This window comes from Hemiscyllium ocellatum, chromosome 21 (assembly GCF_020745735.1).
Source record: "Hemiscyllium ocellatum isolate sHemOce1 chromosome 21, sHemOce1.pat.X.cur, whole genome shotgun sequence".
Lineage (NCBI taxonomy): Eukaryota > Metazoa > Chordata > Chondrichthyes > Orectolobiformes > Hemiscylliidae > Hemiscyllium > Hemiscyllium ocellatum.
Genome location: NC_083421.1, coordinates 59,765,338 through 59,787,733, shown reverse-complemented (window position 1 = coordinate 59,787,733; position 22,396 = coordinate 59,765,338). Strand labels below are relative to the sequence as shown.

General features: G+C 39.4%; 1 protein-coding gene across 3 annotated transcripts in view; it reads left to right on the top strand.

Moving 5' to 3' along the window:
• usp20 (ubiquitin specific peptidase 20) overlaps window positions 1-22,396 on the top strand; it is a 67,489-nt gene that overhangs the window by 6,000 nt on the left and 39,093 nt on the right. For all 3 annotated transcript variants that reach the window (XR_009645826.1, XR_009645825.1, XM_060841550.1), the window contains exons 3-9: window positions 9,043-9,096; window positions 12,253-12,315; window positions 13,569-13,700; window positions 13,999-14,101; window positions 14,315-14,384; window positions 15,230-15,343; window positions 16,721-16,799. Coding sequence is in view for 1 of the 3 variants with exons in the window: in XM_060841550.1 (XP_060697533.1) it covers window positions 9,043-9,096; window positions 12,253-12,315; window positions 13,569-13,700; window positions 13,999-14,101; window positions 14,315-14,384; window positions 15,230-15,343; window positions 16,721-16,799 (615 nt within the window). In the remaining 2 variants the exon portion in view is untranslated. The remainder of the gene's footprint in view (window positions 1-9,042; window positions 9,097-12,252; window positions 12,316-13,568; window positions 13,701-13,998; window positions 14,102-14,314; window positions 14,385-15,229; window positions 15,344-16,720; window positions 16,800-22,396) is intronic.

The window sequence follows — 22,396 nt, the reverse complement described above, 5'->3', positions numbered from 1 at the left end:
TGCGATAGGGTCAGAGGCCCGGAGAGATGAAATGACAAAGTTTCATGGTGCAAGGCCACCAAGTGGTGATGGGATGAGTAGAAAAAAAATCAAAAGATGTCTACAGCAGCTGGGGCTGCCAAGTTCTGAATTGCTGACAATATCAAGGCAATATAAGAGGAAAAAACCAAAGAAAATGAGGTTGCATGTTTATGATCTAAAATTTGAGTTGAGCCCAGAAGCCTGAAAAGTTCAGTTGCTAGACTTCATTGGAACACTGCAGGCCAAAGACATAAAGGTTAGTGTGAACAGAGTAGGGAATTGAAATGGAGAAAGTGAGGTCTGCAGATGCTGGAGATCAGAGCTGAAAAGGTGTTGCTGGAAAAGCGCAGCAGGTCAGGCAGCATCCAAGGAACAGGAGATTCAACGTTTTGGGCATAAGCCCTTCTTCAGGAATTGAAATGCCAAGATGACTGGAAACTCCAGATCTTCAGGCTAGAATGGAGGTATTGAAATTGTTGAAGCTTGTGATCTTTCACAAGGAGGAAGATATGTTTTTGCTAAAGTGCTGAATGAGGCGAAGGATAAAATGAACCAGAATAGTTGAGATGGTGACAGGTTGTGGATGCGCAGGAGCGGGAACATACAATGACCCTACATGGTATGCAATCAAAAAATGTCTGATTTTTAACTGATTTATGACCTTTGTTCCTTATCCATTGCTACCCTTGACTAATAAAAGAAAGTATTGAAGTTTTCCGAGTACCCACACCTTTTTGTGGAAGTGTATCCTGAATTTTATCAATCTGAGTGTAAATATACTACTTGGTTTTGCTGTAAAATGGTCCAGCTCTAATTTGAAGGTTAAGCTGTCTTGATCTGATGTCCTCCAAATAATTTGTCTTGCATATGTATTTACTTTCTCATATTTGTTTAACTGCTTTGGTGATTTAACATAGATCTTTAATGTTCCATACGAGTACATGAGTATCAGCTCGCCACTGCTAGACATGACCAGCACACTCTCATTTCCAACCACGCAGACAGCAAAGGACACAAATTCAACTGGGACGATGTAGCCATCCCAGCACAAGATACAAGTCAGAGAATTCCTTGAAAACTGGCACTCCAACCGGAACTCACTCAATATATGTATTGAACTGGACCTTGTATACAAACCACTCGTACAGAACTGGAAGTACCAACAGACACACAAATACCAGGTGGGACAGACCACCAACACCTTATCAAAGATGTGCTGATGTCACCTAGCAAAGCGTGATGAACGAATCCACAATTTCATCTAATTTTCTCTTTGATTACTTTTTTTGTATATATGCACTATCATTTTCTGATTGTGAACAAATGCTTTTAAATCTCTTTATCTGCACAACTCAGCCTCTGTGTGAAGATTATCCCTCTGATTTGGAATGAGTAACCATGCCCTTCCCCCAGATTGCGTTCCATTGGCCATGGTTTACTCATTTGTTGTCTTTTTACTACTACCGATTGGCACCTGCATAACTTATTGTGAATGTTAACATATCTAGTATATTAGAATGTGATTACGTTGTGTCTGTTTGTATTACACACTTATATAGGTCGTGAAAAGCTGAGCCCTCAGTTCAGATCACTGGGGTCTCCTGGAAAATGGATACTTATTATGTCCAAGATAATTTTATTCAAATTCTTTTTTTTGCTTACATGTTCTATTGCTAGCTTGTTAGTCTTATGTGGACAACACACTCATCCTAAGACAGGTGGAAAAAGACACATGAGCTCCATCAATAAACACATGGGAGCGTAGGTAGATTTAGATCCTTTGAAAAAAACCAGAAATGATATCACGCACCATAAGAAACCAAGATCTATAAATAGAGAGGTGGGACATACCACCAGCACTTCATTGGAGACATACTGATGTTACCTAGTGTGGTGGTGATAAGTCTGAAAACAAACTTTCAAGTTCAGTGAGCTAACTTACATATTTATCATCAACCTGAGCTACAAATCTTCTCAAATTGCTAGCTTGTTAATCTGAAACAGATGACATCTAACTTTAAGCAGATTTTGACTGTTTGTATTTCACTGTAAAAGGGCATGTCTACCAGCAGCAAATTTCAGATAGTTCACCTGACAGGAGCCATTCAAATGAGTCAGTAATGCACAAATATTCTATTTCAGAATTTAAATGAAGGGCCCTGGTTTAGGAATTGCATAATTAATCTCATTCTTTAAAAAAATGATGTAACTGTTTACACAAGGAGATCATCTAAAATTTATTTATTCCTAATAGGGAGCTGCTAAAATGGTGGCAAGTGAGAAATAGATAAAGCACACCTTCATTTCAATTCGCAACAGCTTCATTTAAAGTTGCACAATTTTTTTTGCAGGCAGCTGAGGAGGTGATTGAATAACAAGCACTGATTCTGGTTCATTCTGCTACTTGGCCAATTGACTCACTGCAGTTCACCTGTGCCCAGTAATACAGGTCCAAAGGACTGGATACTTTTGAAACTTAAGATCTGGTGTTTTACAAATCAGCTGTTTGTTGGTGATTGCTAAAAATAAGTACTACTTTATCAAGTTACAGTACCCCATTGAGAATTTGTCAAGACTGAATCTTGAGTTTTGTGAATCTGTAATAAATACTTGTCATGTAAGATCATGCAATCAGCAGAAATTGCTCCTGCAGCAACACGGACCATGTTTCTCTTCCCCATCTGCTAGTAACCAAAATGTATAAGTTTTTAAAAATATTTCACATTGTAAGCCATTATCTTGTCTTTATGACTGAACAAACAAATTTTCAAACTGCTGATGCTTTTGGTTTACATCACATTCCACAGCTAAGTCAACTAGATGTCCAGTTTTGTATCCTCTTTGATAAATGAGCAGTGTTGTTGCAGTAAAAAAAACAATTTGTAAAGCCGATCTGCTGATGTGTAATCCTCATTGCCTCCCTTTTGAATTTGACTTTCATAAAATAACTGTGGAAAATCACTGAATAGATGCAATCCAGGCTTCTAACTTTGAGCTTAAGTGTGAGAAACATCTCAGTGCAAAATTAATGCTGTTTGTAATGGGAGGGTGAACTGAAGAGGATGCAAAGTTGTGATGTGGACGCATGCATGATGGTTGAAGTATAATGTGGATAAATGTAAAATTATCTGTTTTGGTTACAAAAACAAAAGCAGAATGGTGATAGATTGCGAAAGGTGCAATTAGGTGTACAGGCATATTCCGTCAATTTTTAAAACTGTTCTTGTATTTCATGGAGGGCTTCAAAGGTAAACGTGAAGTAACTGCATGAATTTATAATGGACTATCACTAGAAACCTATCAGTGTTCCAGTGAAGAATTGAGGACTTTATGCAGATTAGGGGGACATGTAGAACTTGCAGCAATATTAAATGGGTAATACAGATAGTATTGACACAAAAGAAAATAAGAGTAGGAAGAGCTAACTGAAGTGGGAGGAGGCTTGTATGTAGTTAGAGCGTCAGTATAGGCACATTATTCAGATAGATGTGCTTGTGTCTGTAAGTTCTGTACAATTCTGTAATTAGCCATTGACCTGAAATGGGTGAATGGTATCTAGCAAAACCAAACTAAAGAGTGAAAGAAAATGTCTAGTCTGAAACCATGGTGTTCCCTATCTGTTTGGTTTATCTATTCTTTATTGCCCACAACATCACTGACCAAAGTGTTCTATCCAACCTACTTCAGATCTTATCCTGTGCTGTTTTGAAACTAGTTGTTAGGTGTGAAATTTCACTGGCTTTAATGTTGATCTGAAGTGATTTCTGCTTTTGTAGCAATAATAAGATAGTGTAAGCGAAGTCTGAGTATCTTTCCCTTTTGGATTCCTGTTATTCATTGCTGCCCAGAGTAGAGTAACTGACCTGGGAGCTTGGTGAGTGGAGAGTTGTGTACATAAACTTGCATCCTGTCATTCCAAGTGTAACAACAGTGTTAAAACTCAAAAATCTGTTTTAATCAATCAGATGGTTTAAATCGTACCTTGCATGGGCTAAGATAATTGTTAAAAAAGAAAAATTATTGCAGTGATCCAAACTGAGGCAAGCTTTGTGAAACTGAAATGGAATAAACATAACTCTCTGCAAGCAATCCCTGGGTTGTGAATGGGTTCTGTTTTGGAGTCCATTCATAAGTCGATTTGTATGCAAGTCAGAACACTGTAGGACAACGGAAAGCAGCTGCTCATGAGTAAGGGCAAAGTTTATTTGTCAGGTCTTTAATTTTACAACCATGTATAGGACCATGTGCGTAAGTTTGAATATTCATATGTCAGATCTTTGTAAATCAGGAATCCCTCTGTACACTGACATGACCATTTAACTAAAGGCATCAAAACCAGTCAGCTGTGTCAGTGCCAAGAAATTCCCATCTCCTGTTTAATTCAAGTGTATCATAATTTTGCACATTGAGAGACAAAAGGCTCACCTGTCAGTTATAGATAAGCAGAAGGCTAGAAGAACACAGCAAGCCAGGCAGCATCAGGAGGTGGAGAAGTCAACATTTTGGATGTAACTCTTCATCAGTACTGAGGGTGGGTGTGGGGGGAGCTACATAAAGGGGGTGACAGGGGCGGAGTGATGAAGTGGAGATAGATGGAGACAAGTAATGGGTATGACCTGGTTGGTCAATGGGAGAAATGAATCTGGCTGGTGGAAGGGAGGGAGAGGAGCTGTGACGGGAGTCCGGGGATGGAGAGGGAAGTTATTTGAAATTGGAGAACTCGATGTTGAGTCCTCTGGGCTGTAGGCTGCTCAAGCAGAAAATGAAGTGTTCCTCCAATATGTAGTATAGTTCATTGTGGCAGAGGAGGAGGCCAAGGATGGTCATGTTGGAAAGGGTGTGGTTAGGGGAATTGAAATGGGTGGTGACTGGGAGGTCTGGTGGGCCCCTGCGGGCCTGGCTGTGATGCTCGGCAAACTGTTCCCTAAGTTTATATTTGTCTCCCTGATGTAGGGAAGACCACATTGGGAGCAACTGATGCAGTAAAATAGATTGGAAGAGAGGCAGGTGAACTTCTGCGTCACCTGGAAGGATTGTTTGGGACCCTGGATGGAGGTGAGGGAGGTGGTGTATCAGCTGGTTTTGTATTTTTTCCAGTTGCAGGCGAAATTACCTGGGGATTCGGTGGGTAGAGTGGTGCAAGCCAAGGACTGTCGAGGGGAATGGTCCTTGTGGAAGGCAGAAAGGGTTGGGCAGGGGAAGGTGTTCTTAGTGGTGGGATCTAGTTGGAGTTGGTAGAAGTGTTTTTGGGTGACATATTGGATGCGGAGACTGGTGGGGGTGGTAGTTGACGACAAGGGGGACTTTGGTTTTATTGTGTTGGGAGGGGGACTTTGTCAGATAGCCAGCTTGAAAAGACAGTGAAGCTAGCCTTCAGAATACCCACAGAACAATATTTGAGCAGCTTTTAGATTAGATTACTTAGTGTGGATATAGGCCCTTCGGCCCAACAAGTCCACACCGACCCGCCAAAGTGCAATCCACACAGACCCATTCTCCTACATTTACCCCTTCACTTAACACTACGGGCAATTTAGCATCGCCAATTCACCTAACCTGCGCATTTTTGGACTGTGGGAGGAAACCAGAGCACCCGGAGGAAACCCGGGCAGACGCTGGGAGAACGTGCAAATTCCACACAGTCCCGCATGAGGCGGGAATTGAACTCTGGTCTCTGGCGCTATGAGGCAGCAGTGCTAACCATTGTGCCACCTGTGTTAGATCAGAAGAGGAGAAATAGATTTGTGACAACAAAAGCTAGATTTCTCTCTTTCCCCCTGCTCGTTTCTGACATTGTTATCAGAATACAGACCCTGGTCAAAAAGCAAATTGGGAAACCTGTTCACCAAGAGCTCCAACATAGATTATACCATTGCTGAGCATACAAGTCCGCATTAAAGAACTGTGGTTTTCGTTTAAGAATGTAACACTACAAAGCCTCTAGGGAATTTTTAACTGAGTGACCTTTACTACTCTTAACTATCCCTTTTGAACACCTTACCTGTGAGCAAGAATGGTGTCACTTTGTTGTTTTTTGTTAATGATAAAGTTCTTCTTTCCTTCACTAAGGAAAAACTTGATAATTGGCTCCTTCAGTTTTCTAATGAACTAAGTTTTAACTGAAGTGTAGTAGCTGCATTCTTAAAAAAACTAAACATTTGTTACAATCCACCCAGAAGGGTTTTAAATAAGAGGGAGAGGTGATTTCTCAAGCATCTAACAGAGTTTAACCTATCCAGGAGGCCTTAGCTATTGATTATTTCCTATCTGTACAATAAGCTGAATGAAATAAAATTCTTGCATTATTTAATCAGTGGTGAAGGAGGTTAAGACATGTAATCTAAGATTTTAAATTGCAGAGAGCCCTAGGTAAGAAAATTCTGGCATACTGACAAACATAGCAATCTTAATCATGTTCAGGAGTTAAAAGAATTTTAAGCTTATTTTAAAACGGCAATTCTTTTCTATCAATACTTGGCCCCCTGGTCTCAGTAGGGAGCCATTTAACTAAATTCAGGTGCAGACATACATCTGGAGGACATTGCTGAGAATACTATCCTTTCTGCATCTGACAGGAGGATAGAAGACAGGCATCTGAAAATTCCCCAAGATGGCCACATGTTAATGTTTATAAGTGTCCCCCTGCAGTCTTTAGGTTGAGATCATTATGCTGTCAAAATAATGAAATGACTAGAATCACAATTATTAACATGCAATTTCTGAATGTTGCTGTCAGTGATACCAACTTCATAATGCTTTGTAATGCTACGTGCCATACCATTGCAATACATTGAATTTCATGAAGTGGAGAGAATTTTATTAACCTTCTGAACAGTGCCTTGCATGTAGCAGACAGACTTTGGTGGTAATAAGAGAGATACTAATGTGCGTTTTTGGCCTATGTTTCTGTATCTTGTCCTGTAAAGTTCTAGTCAGTGGCATGGGATTTTATGATTTTACTGTATTAAAGATGATTTAGGTTTTGGGATTGAGGGGTGGAGAACTAGAGAGCTGTGATAGAGTCAAAGCGCAGGCGAGATGAAATGACCAAAAGTTTCATCATGCGAGGCCAGCAAGTGATGATGGGATGAGTAAAAAAAAACAAAAGTCTAGAGGAGGTGGAATTGCTATGTCCTGAATTGTTGCTATCTGAAAACAAAGTCAAGGAAATGTAAGTGAAATGAGGAGAAGACCAAAACAACAAAGAAAAGCCGAACAAAGTGGGATTAGAAATTATGATCTAAAATTGTTCGGTTTGAATTGAGTCCAGAAGGCTGTAAAGCTGAAAGTGGTTAGACTGACTTGATGGACATGGGCATTTGTGTGGCCCAAATGTAATTGTCCACTTATCAGCCCAGGTTTTACAGGCACAGACTGATTCCTAGATCTCTCGCAATTTTTTTAATTCTCCACCATTATTTGCAACTGGATGTATTAGGGTAGCACAGCTTTGCTTTGATCTGTTTATTGTGGGATTTCTTAGTTCTGTTAAACATGCTGCCTCTGCTTTTTAATATGCATGTAGCCCTGAGAAGTAACCTCAATACATTGGCACCTCATCTTTAATTATGCCTGGTTCTTCTTCCAGGCATAAGAAGAACCTTGTGTTCTTTGTAGAACAAATCAAAGCAGGGCTTATACACTTAACGGTAAGGTCCTGGGGAGTGTTGCTGAACAAAGAGATCTTGGAGTGCAGGTTCATAGTTCCTTGAAAGTGGAGTCACAGGTAGATAGGATAGCGAAGTAGGTATTTGGTATGATTTCCTTTATTAGTTAGAGCACTGAGTATAGCAGTTAGGAGGTCTCATTGCGGTTATGCAGGAGATTGGTTCGCCTACTTTTGGAATATTGGGTGCAGTTTTTGTCTCTTTCATATCAGAAGAGTGTTGTGAAGTTTGAAAGTGTTCAGAAAAGAGTTACAAGGATTTTGACTCCTGATGAAGGGCTTATGCTCAAAGCTTCGATTCTCCTGCCGAACCTGCTGTGCTTTTCCAGCACCACACTCTTGACTCTGATCTCCAGCATTTGCAGTCCTCACTTTCTCCTCCTCTACAAGGATAGGTTTGAGCTATAGGGAGAAGCTGAATAAACTGGGGCTGTTTTCACTGGAATGTCGGAGGCTGAGGGGTGACCTTTTAGAGGTTTATAAAGTCATGAGGGGCATGGATAGGGTAAATAAGGCCTTTTCCCTGGGGTGGGGGAGTCCTGAACTAGAGGCCATTGGTTTAAGGTGAGAGAGAAAAGATTTAAAAGGGACCGGAGAGGCAGCTTTTTCATGCAGAGGGTAGTGAGTATACGGAATGAGCTGCCAGATGAAGTGGTGGAGGCTGGTACAAATACAACATTTAAAAGGCATCTGGATGGGTATGCGAATTGGAAAGTGATATGGGCCAAGTGCTGGGCAAATGGGACATGATGAGGTTAGGATATCTGGTCAGCATGGACGAGTTGGACCGAAGGGTCTGTTTCCATGCTGTATGCCTCTATGACTCTAATTGGAGTTGATTATGGTGGAGTGGGGGATATTCCAGACCTTAAGTTTACAGATTGTGGTGGAGTGAAATTCTACTGTTGATGACCCATACCATTTGGAAGTATTTGTAGTTTTGAGCTGCTGGTTCTTTTCTGAATCCATCTCATTTAGAGTGATAGAACCACATAACAAAATTATAGATGTCCTAAAAGTGAAAATAGTTGTTGTGAAGTTAAAATCCTATGTAGTGATCATTGCTGCCAATAATGTAATGGACAGAGGCATGAGTGGATAAATAGATGGGTGTGTGCGAGAGCTAATTGGTTTTTCTGTTTTTTTTTGGTGTTCTCACCGCATGCCACAAACCCTGTATGGCAGATATGTCCTTAAGGCCTCAGTCATCAGGGATGATTCGAGCTGCTCCGAGTGTGGGACATAGAATGCGCACTCAGTATTAGACTTCACTGTCTTTGCTGTCCCAGCATTTCTTCTTAATTATGTTCATAGCTTGTACAGTCTTTACAGTTAATTGTTATTTTGTTTTTCAGGGTACATGTCAGTCATGTGGTGTTGGTGGACCAAATCTGTGGGCTTGCCTTCAGGTAAGAAGTAGTTTCTATTGTAACCATTACTTCTGTGCTTGCAGAAGTACCTTAATATATTTTTTAAACATTGTCGTCTTTTTAGTCTGCAATGTTTTTGTCCCTAGTTAACTGCAGCCTTTGTTCAGACATTGTGCCCTTGCATAAATATAGGGGTTGCTGTTTGTTCCTAAATGGGATACATGTTCTTTTTTTTTGCCAGAGCTTGAAGTAGAAACTTTGGAATTATTAGCTTGTAAGTCCTTGATGTTTTCATAGGAAATACTTTCATGCAGAATTTTAGTGGCGATCAAGCATTTAACAGGAGTAGATCGTATGGGCTTTCAAGCTTTCAGTAAGATCACGGTTGATCTGTTTTTTTAAATTCCGCTTTCGCCTCCAACCCTTAATTTTTTTTGGGGGGGAGGGGGAGTTCTCTACATCTGTCCTGAAAGAGTGACTTTTTTTTTAAAAAGCGTTTCCACTATTCTGGACTGGCCCACAAGAGAAAACATCTTTTCCATATTCAGCTTGTCGAGACCATTCAGGATTTTTTTAATCAAGATTCAACCAAATCACTCCTCAAAGCTCAAGTGGAAATGAACCCAGCCTGGCCAACCTAATTTCATAAGACTTCATAACTTCAATCTAATAAACCCCTTCTGAACTATCTTCAATAAATTTATGTCCTTTCCTAAATAAGGAGGCCAAGGTTGCACGTAGCATTACGGTATGGCCCTGTATAACTGAAGCATAACATCATTACGAATGGAATTTTGTCCTTCATTGCGAAAGGAATTGAGCTTAAAAGCAGGGAGGTTATGTTACAGCTGTACATGGTGCTGGTGCAGCCACACCTGGAATACTGCGTGCAGTTTTGGTCTCCTTACTTGAGAAACAATGCTCTTGCACGAGAGGTGGTGCAGAGGAGGTTCACTAGGTTCATTCTGGAGTTGAGGGATTTGGCTTGTGAGGAGAGGCTGAGTAGATTGGAATTATCTTCATTGGAATTTAGAAGAATGGGGGGGATCTTATTGAAACATATAAATTTATGAAGGGGGTAGAGAGGATGTTTCCACTGGCAGGTGAAACTAGGGCAAGAGGGCACAGCCTCAAAATTGGGGGGAAGCAGATTTAGGATTGAATTGAGGAGGAACTTCTTCAGCCAGAGGGTTGTGAATCTGTGGAATTCCCTGCTCAGTGAAGTAGTTGAGGCTTCCTCAGTAAATGTTTTTAAAGCTGAGATAATTTTTTGAACAGTAAAGGGATTAAGGATTACCGTGAGAGGGCGGGTAAGTGGAGTTGAGGTCACGAAAGGATTAGCCATGATCTTATTGAATGGCGGAGCAGACTCGAAGGGCCAGATGGTATACTTCTGCTTCTAGTTCTTAAGTTCTTGCATTTATGTTCAATTTCTCTTTTTTTATGCAGATATCATTCCATTAATCTTGATTGCATATTAAATCCACATACTAACTTTCTGTTGCTCATTTAGAATATCTAAATCCACCTCCACTTTGGGCTTCTATAGTTGTTCTCCATTTACCCTGTGGTCCATCTTGTCTGCTGACTGGATATCCTAAAAGATCTAGTCCCATTTCCTTGCAATAGCCCCTATCTCTCTAAACCCTTCCTATTCTTGCACCAATCAAATGCCTTTTAAATGTTGTAACTATATCCACTTCCTCTGGCAGTTTGTTTCATGTCCATGCCACCCTCTGCTTGAAAAAGGTGTCCCTTAGGGCCCTTAAATGTCTTTTCCCCTTTCACCTTAGACCTATGCCCTCTGGTTTTGGACTTGCCTAACCCAGTATGAAGACCTTGGCTATTCACCACCTGATTTTAACAAATCTCTAAAGTCACCCCTTAGCCAATGACACTCCAGGAAAGAAGCCCCAGGTTATTCAGCGACCCCCACCCTAACTCAAACCCTCAAATCCCAGCAACATGTTTATAAATCTTTTCTGAACCCCTTCAGTTTTAACAACATCTTTCCTATAGCAGGGAGACCAGAGTTGAGCACAGTATTCTAAAAGTGGCCTCACCAATGTTAAATATTGCCACAATATGACATGCCAACTCCAGACTCAATGCTCTGATGCATAAAGACAAGTTTGCCAAGCACCACCTTCACCACCCTGTCTACCTGTGTCTCCACATGTGAGGGACTGTGCACCTGCACTCCATGTCTCTGTTCAACAACATTATCCAGGGAGGAAGTGACAACTGCAGATGCTGGAGATCAGAGTCAAGATTGCGATGCTGGAAAAGCATAGCAGGTCAGGAAGCATCCGAGGATCAGGAGAATTGACATTTTGGGCGTACGCCCTTCATCAGGAATGAAGCTTGTGGGCTGAGGGAGTGCTGAGAGATAAATGGAAGTGGGGGTAGGGTGTTGTGGTGGGGGGTGTGGATGGATGCTGGAAGGTAGGCTGAGAGATAAATGGGAGGACCCTACCATTAACTGTACAAGTCCTGACCTTGCCTTAGTAAAGTGCAACACCTCACATTTATCTAAGTTAAACTCCATCTGCCCCTCCTCTGCCATGGGTCCTCTGATCAAGGTCCCATTGTACTCTGGTTTCGTCCTTCACATTTTTATGTAAACATATGTTGTGCATTCATATGCTGAAGTTTATACTGCATTGGTCTAAGGCCAGGAAGGTTGGCTTCTTGTGAAAGGCCCGTGTTTCAAGCATTTGGAAATCTGTTTTGTGTGTAATGGTGGATAAATATATATTCAGATTTTTTTCTCTCCTTGGAGAAAAAAGATCAATGTACTGATCCCAACAATGATGCATATATTCAGGAGACCAGTTTGAAACCCTAAAAGATGCTTAGGAATGTATGTCTCTGACTGTTCCAGGAAGAATGATGGTAGAAATGTGTGAACTGGTTATTCTCCCAACTTAATAGTTCAATGCATATAATGAATTTGGGAAAATAACATTGGGGATTGTGTAAATAATTCTTATTCTGAAATATTAAAATATAAATTGGTTATTGAGGAAAATAACACTTACTCGGAGATCAAAGTAAGTGTAACTCTGATTTTAGACATTTTATTAATGCATTATTTTTCATTTTCGGATCATTTCTTTTTGTGCCATTTTAGTTGTGCTTCCAAAAGTTAATGTGTTACTTGTATTTATTTCTTTATTTTTTCTTCAATAACAGAGTGGCTGCTCCTACATAGGATGTGGGGAGTCATATGTTGACCACAGCACATCACATTCACAGGTAATTATGATCTTAATGAAGAGAAAGGAAAAAATTGCCTTCTTCCACTGTTTCTCTAGTACGAAAGCAGGAGATAGATTACACTGTAGACATCTCCATAAAATATGACCACATGGATGTCTTGTTCCAAAGGAGAATGTCTTTATTGCTAGGAGTAAGTGGAAAAATCATTTTCCCTTCTCTCCCCATATTCACAGGTTTCTTCTCCATTCTTGTAACCTTGCCAAAAACGTTCAACATTTGATCCCAGTGTTACTGATAAACTAAGTGTTAGATAGCCTTGGAACTGGATTTGACTGGAAGCAGCTGTGGTGTTAGCTGTCTTGCCATACTTGTTGATGTTTATTTTACTTTCCAACTTACTTTTCAGTAACCGCGTGCTATCTTCAGTGTCTTGATCAAAGTTCATTGCATCCTGAGATTTGAACTTCTGTAATGACTGTTGCTAACTTAAGTTATTAGAAGTAATGAGCTTTGAATACAAAGGTGTCGTAAGAATTCTTTTCAGTGAAGTTTAAATATGGTTTTTAAACTTCGATATGGCTGTTAGCATTCCAATCATCATATTCAATAATTAATTCTTAAATAGAATTTAGAATCTCTGCCCTGTTGTCTATGATTAATGCCATTCTTGTTTTGTCTGCTCTATGCTTCTCACAATTAGCACTCAGACTTCAATGATTCAAAAAGAGAGTGGAAACTTGGGATAAAAAGAATCTATAAAGAGGATATAAAACTAAAAATCTAGCTAAAAATGAGCTGCAATAAGTGAATTTAAAAGAATAAAAAGAGCAAAGATAGAAAATCTCACTGCCAATTTTTAGAGTATACATTCAAAATGCTGTCTGTTTTTCAAGAGATCACCAAGCTGTCTTTTTGACAATTGTTGTTATATGGTATGAAAGAATGCTGACATCTTAAGGGTTTGGGGGCAAAAATATGCAATGTAGAAATTCTTTATATTGAATTGTGGTTTTGTTTAAACTAAACTAAAAGTATTAGTATATGGAGGGGAGAAACAAATGACCTTACAAGTCTCTGCACTTTGGGTTGGAGGCATACATTGGGAGCCAGAAGCATCTGTTCGACTTCATTAAAATAACACTGTCAAATGTGTTGAGGGAATGCAGACTGTTTTGGTGCTTTTGTAAAATATTATTTTCAAACAAACTTGAGACATCTTTCCCCCTTCTGAGATTCCATCACTTGCGTTACTTTGTCAGGCACACCAATTTTTGCTTTTCCTGCTGCAGGCTAAGAAGCATAACTTGACCGTGAACCTGACTACATTCCGAGTATGGTGTTATGCTTGTGAGAAGGAAGTTTTCCTGGAACAGCGATCCATTGCACCAAGCCCAGCATTGTCAAGCAGATCAACAGAGCAGGTATTGCATAGGGTTTGGATGACTGTTTAAGTAATAGTGGTGAGACTAGTGCTGCTATTTTGAAGTATCAGATTTTATTTTCACATAGTAAATTTCATTACTTGAGGTATTTAACTTTCTCAGTGCAGTTTCAGTCAGGAATTTCAAGGTAGCTGGACATCATAGCTGTGGTCTTGGTATTCAGTCTGTCAGTAGTATAAATATACCTGTTAAACAATAATGCTAACTAGTACTTGGGGGTTTAATATTTCTGTCCGAGGGCATTGTAGTAACTAGGCACAATTTTGTTTTTCATAAGGGCTCTGGCTTATCGCCTGGCAGCTATCCATTCAAAACAGTTCCCATTGCTGTTGCAGATGAGGGAGAATCAGAATCTGAGGAGGATGAACTGAAACCAAGAGGTAAAAGGAATGTAGGTTGTAGAGAATGCCTGCGAAGCAAAAATAATTGTTAAAGTAGATACTTGTTGTTATAAATTAATTTTTGGCCTCAATAGAAAGGTTTCAGTATGAAGATGCACCCAATTTGTCTAAAAATGTTTTGTCTTGGCACCCCCAAAATTGACTTCTGGGAGTTCATTTAATTCACTTTCTCTCCTCAAATGTATCTGCTAGGGCTCACTGGCATGAAGAACATCGGAAACTCTTGCTACATGAATGCTGCTCTACAGGCTTTGTCCAACTGGTAGGCAAATTGTTTACTCAGTCTAGCTTGTTCATGTTAAATTTCCTGGAAAAATGAACCAATGTATGACCTATTTCTGACAGAAGTTTCATCCAGAACCAATGTTAGTTCCTGAGACTGGGAGATGGGTCTGATGATGGGAAATGCATTTCCTTTCCCATTGGTTTCCTGAGTGCAACAATATTTTTGAGTTTGGGTCTTCCATAAGAGTCATGTCACACAAAACAATACAGCTCTGGAGGAGACCATTCCAACCTTCAGATCTGTGCGAGTTCTTTTTCGTTAGTCCACTCATTTTCCCTTTCAATATAATTCTGCAATTGAATCTGTTTTTGCCACCTTTTCAGGCAGTGCATCATATTCTAATATGCAACTAAAAACAATCAAACAATACAAGACTGTCACTTTTATAGAAAATAGTATTTATGAACATAAGTTTAAAAGAAGTTGATGGAAAATTTTGTTTCCTCGTTCATGCCTGTACTATATTTGTGCCTGTGCTAAATGAATCCTGAGACCATCTTTAGCTGCAAATTCAGGCAGGAGAGTCTAGCCTGTTCACCCTCCTGCACGGTTTCATCTTATTCATCAACTGACTGGATGTGTAGTGAAAATGCTACACATAAACTTTTGCGATAAAGATTTGTAACTTAGTTTTAGGCTTTTTTTTGCATTTAAACTGCAATTTGCTATATTAATAACTCATTTTGGCATCTGAATCTTCTGAAAATTTTAAAGCTGGTTGTCTTTAATCAGTATTCTGAACTGAAATGATGACACTTAGTGTGATTTTAAGTCAGTTATCCTCCATCAATTTCTAAAGTGTAATCGCTTTTCTGTTGCAGTCCACCACTCACCCAGTTCTTCTTGGAGTGTGTAGGTTTGGTTCGTACAGACAAAAAACCTGCTCTTTGTAAAAGCTACCAGAAACTTATCTCCGAGCTTTGGCACAAAAAACGGTTTGTACTGTACCATAATAAAGATAAATTCATATTCATACAGAGGTGGCAATGCTGAAGTATTGCTGTAAGATTAGAAAAGTAAGCAAATGTTGCTGGTTGAATTCAATGTGTTTTTGTGCTGTCGCATGGCTTTTGCAACTTAAATGTCATCAGAATGAATGGAGACTGTTTAATATTTTAAATCACTCTGTCACTCTTCGTATGCATGAGGATACAGTTCTGAAAAAAGGAATTGTTCCTGTTTAGATTGCACAAGCAATTAGTCAGTTGAGCAGATTTCACCTGGTGGTTTTGACAACTAGTGGATGCGTGCTGAGCAAAAAAGGTTACTTGCCAACACTCATTCCGACCAATCTATTTTTTCAAGTCTTGTGGAGAATTTCAGAATATGTTGGAATAATGCAATATGCTCGAGTGTTTTGGATATTGTACAAACTACTACTGTAAAATTCTGCCAATTTGCATAATCAATTTCTAACCTAAGTGATACAAGCATTCCCTTGGTGTGTTCGTTTTTTTTCTGTATGATAGTGAAGTTCTTCTTTAAATTCAGGCTATAAAAACAATTTATAGTTAAGTCTAAAAAAGAAAATTTATTTTGACTGGCAACATTGCATAGTTAAATGCACTTAATGATATTCCATCCAGCTTCAGTTGACACATTCTCCAGCACATGTTCATAACCCAGTTTTAATTAGAGCTGAGCCAACACTGTTCAGGGAAATTGTCTGTGTGAGAATTTCTGTAATTAAACTGTGCATTTTTTCTGCAATTACCCATTGTAAGAACAGCGTAGTGGCATTTTATTTAGACTTGTGCTGTACCCATCCTAACTTAGTGCAATCCCTGGGCTAGAATGACCAAAGGCAAGTGTTCAGTTTTCTGCAGTTGACCCTTCTAATAAATAGAAGCTCAAAATGTGGTGACTGAGTTGTTTATTTTCCTTGCAAGTGTTTTTGTTGGCTTGTAGAATTTTAGTGCTGTGGAAAATATTCAACCCAATGGAAATAGTGTGTTTCCTTTGGTAAGTGTTGATATATATTCTAATAGTCTACAGAATTTAGAATTACATGGCCACTATGTTTCTTTATGCACTGCACTTAATTATGTACAGAGAAACCACAATTATCCGAAGGACATGGGCGGGGATTATTTCATTCAGTTAATCAAAGTCTGGGTAATCCAATGCCGGATAACATAGTTTAGCCAAGCATCAGGACCTTGCCAGATAATCAATAATCAAATGCCAGATAATAAAGGTTCCTCTGAGATCAAAGTAAATGTACAGTGTTGGAAGAGACTTAATTGTCACTAATAAGATTGACTGACTGGTATTGCTGTCATTGCAATTAATAATATTTCTTTCTCGTGCAGTCCTAGCTATGTCGTTCCTACAAGCCTTGCCCATGGCATTAAGTTGATTAATCCAATGTTTCGAGGCTACGCACAGCAGGTAAGCAGGACAGGTATTGTCTTTGAAGTAGATAGTATGGACTATATTTTGTATAAACTTATTTATGAAAAGGACATGCTTCAGTGTCCCAACTCTGTCATGTGTATTGAGAAAAGCTATTTTGTCTATTATTACCAGTCCTATAGACCACTTGTAATCTATCCAGTGATCCAGTATAATTTTCTCAAAGTTTAATTAATGTACTCTTTGATACCAGCTATTTACTCGTTCCCACAACTTTACCATTCTCTTGTAACCTGCTGCTTTCTCTCCGCAACCATTATTCCATGGAGCATTTGTTCACATTGCATGATCCTTTTTCTGCAGTGCCATTTTGTACCATTGCTTTTTTATAATTTTTTTTGTTTTGTCAATTGAATATCTGCTTTGCTCATTAGTAGCTCTCTCCCCTTCTGGATTAGGAAACTGAGAGTTCAAGTCTCTCTCCACGTCTTGAACAGATGCACCTTTGGCTGCTGCTTCAGTGTAGAACTGAGAAAATGCTACTCGAGGAGAGTGCAGTCTTTGGGTTACATCATTACAGTTAGGTCTTGCCTGTCCATTCAGGCGCCCTCTCCAAAGAAAAAAATACATTTTTCTGATGTTTTAGTCAAAGTTTGTCTTCAACTGACAATGAAAATGTATTAATCAGCTTTTTATTTCACTATGGAATTACAGATCTCTCTTTTGAAGCAATTAACAAGTGTAAAATTGCTTATTTTGGGGGAGTAAAATTTCTAATATTTGCACTTATGCTTGGCCTAATTGTTTTTTTTAACCTACAATTGAATAAAATACCCTCCTTGCATCTGTTATTCTGCATTATAAGCATTAGGTTCATGCTTCCCCTCCATGTTCATTTCCTAAATGAAAACCAGTTATTTTCTTTCGATGTCTTGTATAAATCCAAGGTCTCAGTTGTTCTTGATACGTAGAAGCTAGGTGCAGGAGTAAACCATGTTTCCTGATGAAGGGCTTTTGCCCGAAACATCAATTTCGCTGCACTTTGGATGCTGCCTGAACTGCTGTGCTCTCCCAGCACTACTAATCCAGAATTCAGCCCCTTCAGCCTGCTGTACTATTCATTAGGATTGTGGCTGTTCATCAGTCATGATGTCATATTCTTGTTTTCTACATATACCCCTTGATGCTTTGAAAATATAGAAGTGTGTCTATCTCGATTATATTCTTATTTTTAAGCTTTCTGTGGTAAAGAGAAATCCACAGATTGATTACCTTTTTTGAGTGAATAAAGTTTTTATTGATCTGTCTTAAATGGTCTACCCATTTCCTAAGTCTACATTATATGGTTCTAGACTCTGAAATGTGGGAACATGTCTTCCCTGCATCTAGTGTCTCCTCAATTACAGTTTCATATGTTTTAATCAGATCCATTCTCATCCTTCTAAATCTCAGTGTATATAGGCCCTGTTGAATCATTCTCTCCAAATAGGACAGTCCTACCAGCCCCAGTAACGGTATGGTGAATTTTTACTGCAGTCTCTCTGGCAGGTATATACTTTCTTGGATAGGGAGACCAACACTGCATGCAGTACTCCAGGTATGATTTCTCCAAAGCCCTGTATCAATGTAGTAAGGCATCCCCAAATCTGAACACTCATCCTTTTGCGATAAAGACCTATATAAATCTGCCTTCCTATTTGCTTACTGCATCTGACTGGTGTACAAGGGCATCCTTTGTACATCCACATTTCCTTATACATTTTACACTTTCCTGAAGTCTCTTAACAGATGAACATCCTGATAGAGAGTGTGCAAAACTGCACAATTTAAACTTATGATCTCAACAGAGATCAGCATGTGGTTCAACAAGGAAACACCCATTAACATGTAGCCTAGAGAATGTAATTTAACCTGTTGCTTTATTCACATCAGGAGTTTTTAATGAATAAGTGATCATATCTAAAACCTTACCAAATGCTGACACTCTAGGAAAGTGGGAGAAACTGCACCATTTATGCATTGCCCCATCATTGCCTGAGAGATTAAGCTGAAATCATGTCTATTTCAGTGAAATCTCCTTTTGAGGTATGTATTTGACGAACATCAAGCATATTATAAGGACATCAGCAATTTATTTCGCTGTGGTGTTGTAATTGCAGAGTATTATTTAACTCCCATGTGCAAACATAGCCTTTATATGGAAACATTTATAGAGTTGATTGTAGTTCCCTCAAATTCAAGGGCGGCACGGTGGCACAGTGGTTAGCACTGCTGCCTCACAGCGCCTGTAGACCCGGGTTCAATTCCCGACTCAGGCGACTGACTGTGTGGAGTTTGCACGTTCTCCCCGTGTCTGCGTGGGTTTCCTCCGGGTGCTCCGGTTTCCTCCCACAGTCCAAAGATGTGCGGGTCAGGTGAATTGGCCAAGCTAAATTGCCCGTAGTGTTAGGTAAGGGGTAAATGTAGGGGTATGGGTGGGTTGCGCTTCGGCGGGTCGGTGTGGACTTGTTGGGCCGAAGGGCCTGTTTCCACACTGTAAGTCTAATCTAATCAATATAAAAAAAAAGAGCTGTGATATATATATATATATATATATATACACACACACACACACACACACACACACACACACACACACACACACACACACACACACACAGTTAATGTTTGTGTAAAGTAGAAATAACAGTTTGAACCAGAAATGCGAGCAGCTTCCCTTTGTATCCTTTAGATTACAAATCTGTGCCTCTAGTCTCCTTGATGTTTACACTTAAACGTGGCACACATTTCTGTTGTTGTTCCTTGAGAAGCAACAGAGGGGAAACCATTCTTGTAGAACTGGAGTTGCAGTAATGAACACTAAATGTGTCAACTTTACATAATCTAATAAGAGATATGCTGCCCAAGAGAATTATGTTTCTTGTTTTAACTTAGTTCACCAATATGAAAAATTAAATAAACTATATTGTATGATATTCAAGGTTTAAAATTGTGCAAAAATGGAAACATTTCAAGAGAATTTTTTAAAAAATTATGAGTTTGACAAAGTTTCATGTCGTCAGAATATGATCTACTGTATCAAAGATGTAGATTGTATTGCAAGAACCTGGCACGGTGGCACAGTGGGCGGCACGGTGGCACAGCAGTTAGCACTGCTGCCTCACAGCGCCTGAGACCCGGGTTCAATTCCCGACTCAGGCGACTGACTGTGTGGAGTTTGCACGTTCTCCCTGTGTCTGCGTGGGTTTCCTCCGGGTGCTCCGGTTTCCTCCCACAGTCCAAAGATGTGCGGGTCAGGTGATTTGGCCATGCTAAATTGCCCGTAGTGTTAGGTAAGGGGTAAATGTAAGGGTATGGGTGGGTTGCGCTTCGGCGGGTTGGTGTGGACTTGTTGGGCCGAAGGGCCTGTTTCCACACTGTAAGTAATCTAATCTAATCTAATCTAACCCAGCAGCCATTCCTTAACAGACCTTCCTGACAGCCTGTTGCAGCTGCTGGGTTTTTTTCCAAAGAACTACAGAACTTAGTAACATTTGTCTTAAGCCTGCCCTTCATTTGTTGCCTTGAGATATATGAAAGAATCAATCTGTGGTGCATATAAAATATTGGTTGTTGCCAGGAATCTGCAAAAGTGATCATTATAACGGGCTGTTTGGCAACCAGTCCAAATGGTGTGTTATAATGAAGCATGTAGTTGATGGTTTCACTGATTACAGTGTTTCCTGCCAATAGCCAACACTTCATACGGGAGGTGAATGGAAAATTTTTCTAACCCTCCTTTGTGTTGCACAGGCAAAAGTTAACTTTGATAATTTGCTTCGCAGGTAAAGGAAATCATTCAGAACTGTGGCTTTGTTCAGTTTTATCCACTCCTGCAGCTCAAAGTTTCCTGAAGAGTTGTTCCTTGTAGCTGATGTTCGTTATCAGCCATTTGTTTCACATTCAGCAGTTTGTCTTAATGAGCAAGTGGCTATTGTTTCAAGCTGTTGGTGTTCCATTGACTCAGTGAGTGCAATGTCAAACAACAGAACTAGCCCTCAACTCAGCTTGACCTGTGCTGCCTTGTGAAGTTGTAAAACTGAGCTGCATTGGATGCTGTTTGTTTTCCTTAAATGACATGGGGAACTGCCATTTCATGTCCAGCTGTAATCACAACAGAATAGCTGTACATTTTCATGTAGATATGGAAGAAAAAGGCAGGTTTTTGACTTTCTTTTGAGCTTTGGAAAACAGAAGTGAGAAATTTATTTAACTAATCATTTGAAGCTCAGTTCCAGTCACTTCCCTGTTGTTACAATAATCTTGGTCTGAATGTGTTTGTGTTGGACTGAATAACAAAAGTTTTCTTTGTCAGATTTTGCAGTGAATATTTTGTCCTGAATATTAGTCTCTTTTTTAAGTTTTAAAGGGACAGATGTTCCGGGGACCCAGGTTCAAATCCGCCACCACAGATGGTGAAATTTGAATTAAATTTTATTAAAAATCTGGAGTTAAGAGGTCTAATGATGACTGTGAACGTATTGTCAATTGTTAGAAAAACCCATCTTGTTCACTAATATCCTTCAGGGAAGGAAACTGCAATCCTTAACTGGTCTGGCCACATGTAACTCCAGACCCACAGCAGTGCGATTAACTCTTCCCTGCCCTCTGGGCAATTTGGGGTGGGCAATTAATGCTGGTTGAGTGAGTGATGCCCTTGTTCCATGCATGAATCTTGTAAAAATGCATTTGGCAAATTTGTAAACAAGCATGTCTTGAACTGAATTTAATGGGAGAAAGTATCTTGCATTGATTTTAAAATCTCACTCTCAGACTTGAATTCACATAGGGAGGGAATGTGAGAGAAATGGAAAACGACATAATGGTCGGTTTTTGAAGTTACTGAATATTGAGACCTTGAGGCTGTAAAATCCCAGTGGATAATAAGGTGTTCTGTGAGTTTGCATTGTGCTTTGTTGTTGTTCTCAGTTATAATACTTGCTTTATGTTTCTCTTTCTTTTACTGCTATTTATGCTGTGTGCAGAATGTTTGGCTACATGCTATTGTATTTTCTCTTTGAAGCATTTGACAACATCCAAATGCGTGACTAGGTTCACAATAACTAGGTTTCAATCTTATTGTGAGCATCCTTGACTGAGAATCAGAATAATACTCAATTTCATGTTCCTTTTTGTTATAATTAAAGTTTTTTTTAATGTGACTGTACTCTGAAATATATGGTGCAATTAAAAGGGAAACTTACAGTTGTAGTGCATTCTTCTATGTAAGTACATTTTATTACTAGCAACTTGCAAGCTAATATGCAGTAAATGTACAACGTTTGAGGCAGAGGGAAATAATAACATTATGTCATGAGACCAGGGCAGTGAAATTTCTTTGAATTATTGTGGCAGAGACCTGGCAAAGGCACAATTGATCATTTTGCTTGCTCTTATGAAATAATGCTGACATTTGAGTGTTTTTTTAATTAGAGATGGAGCTCAGAAGTTAAAATAATCCTTGAAAGTTGAAAGCAAGAAGGTAAGGCAGAAAACAGGAAAAAAAATCATCCTAAGGCGGGTCCAAATTACTCAGAAGGGATATGGGTTAAGTGATGGCAAGAATTTTTTTTGTTTAAAATATGAAGGGAGGG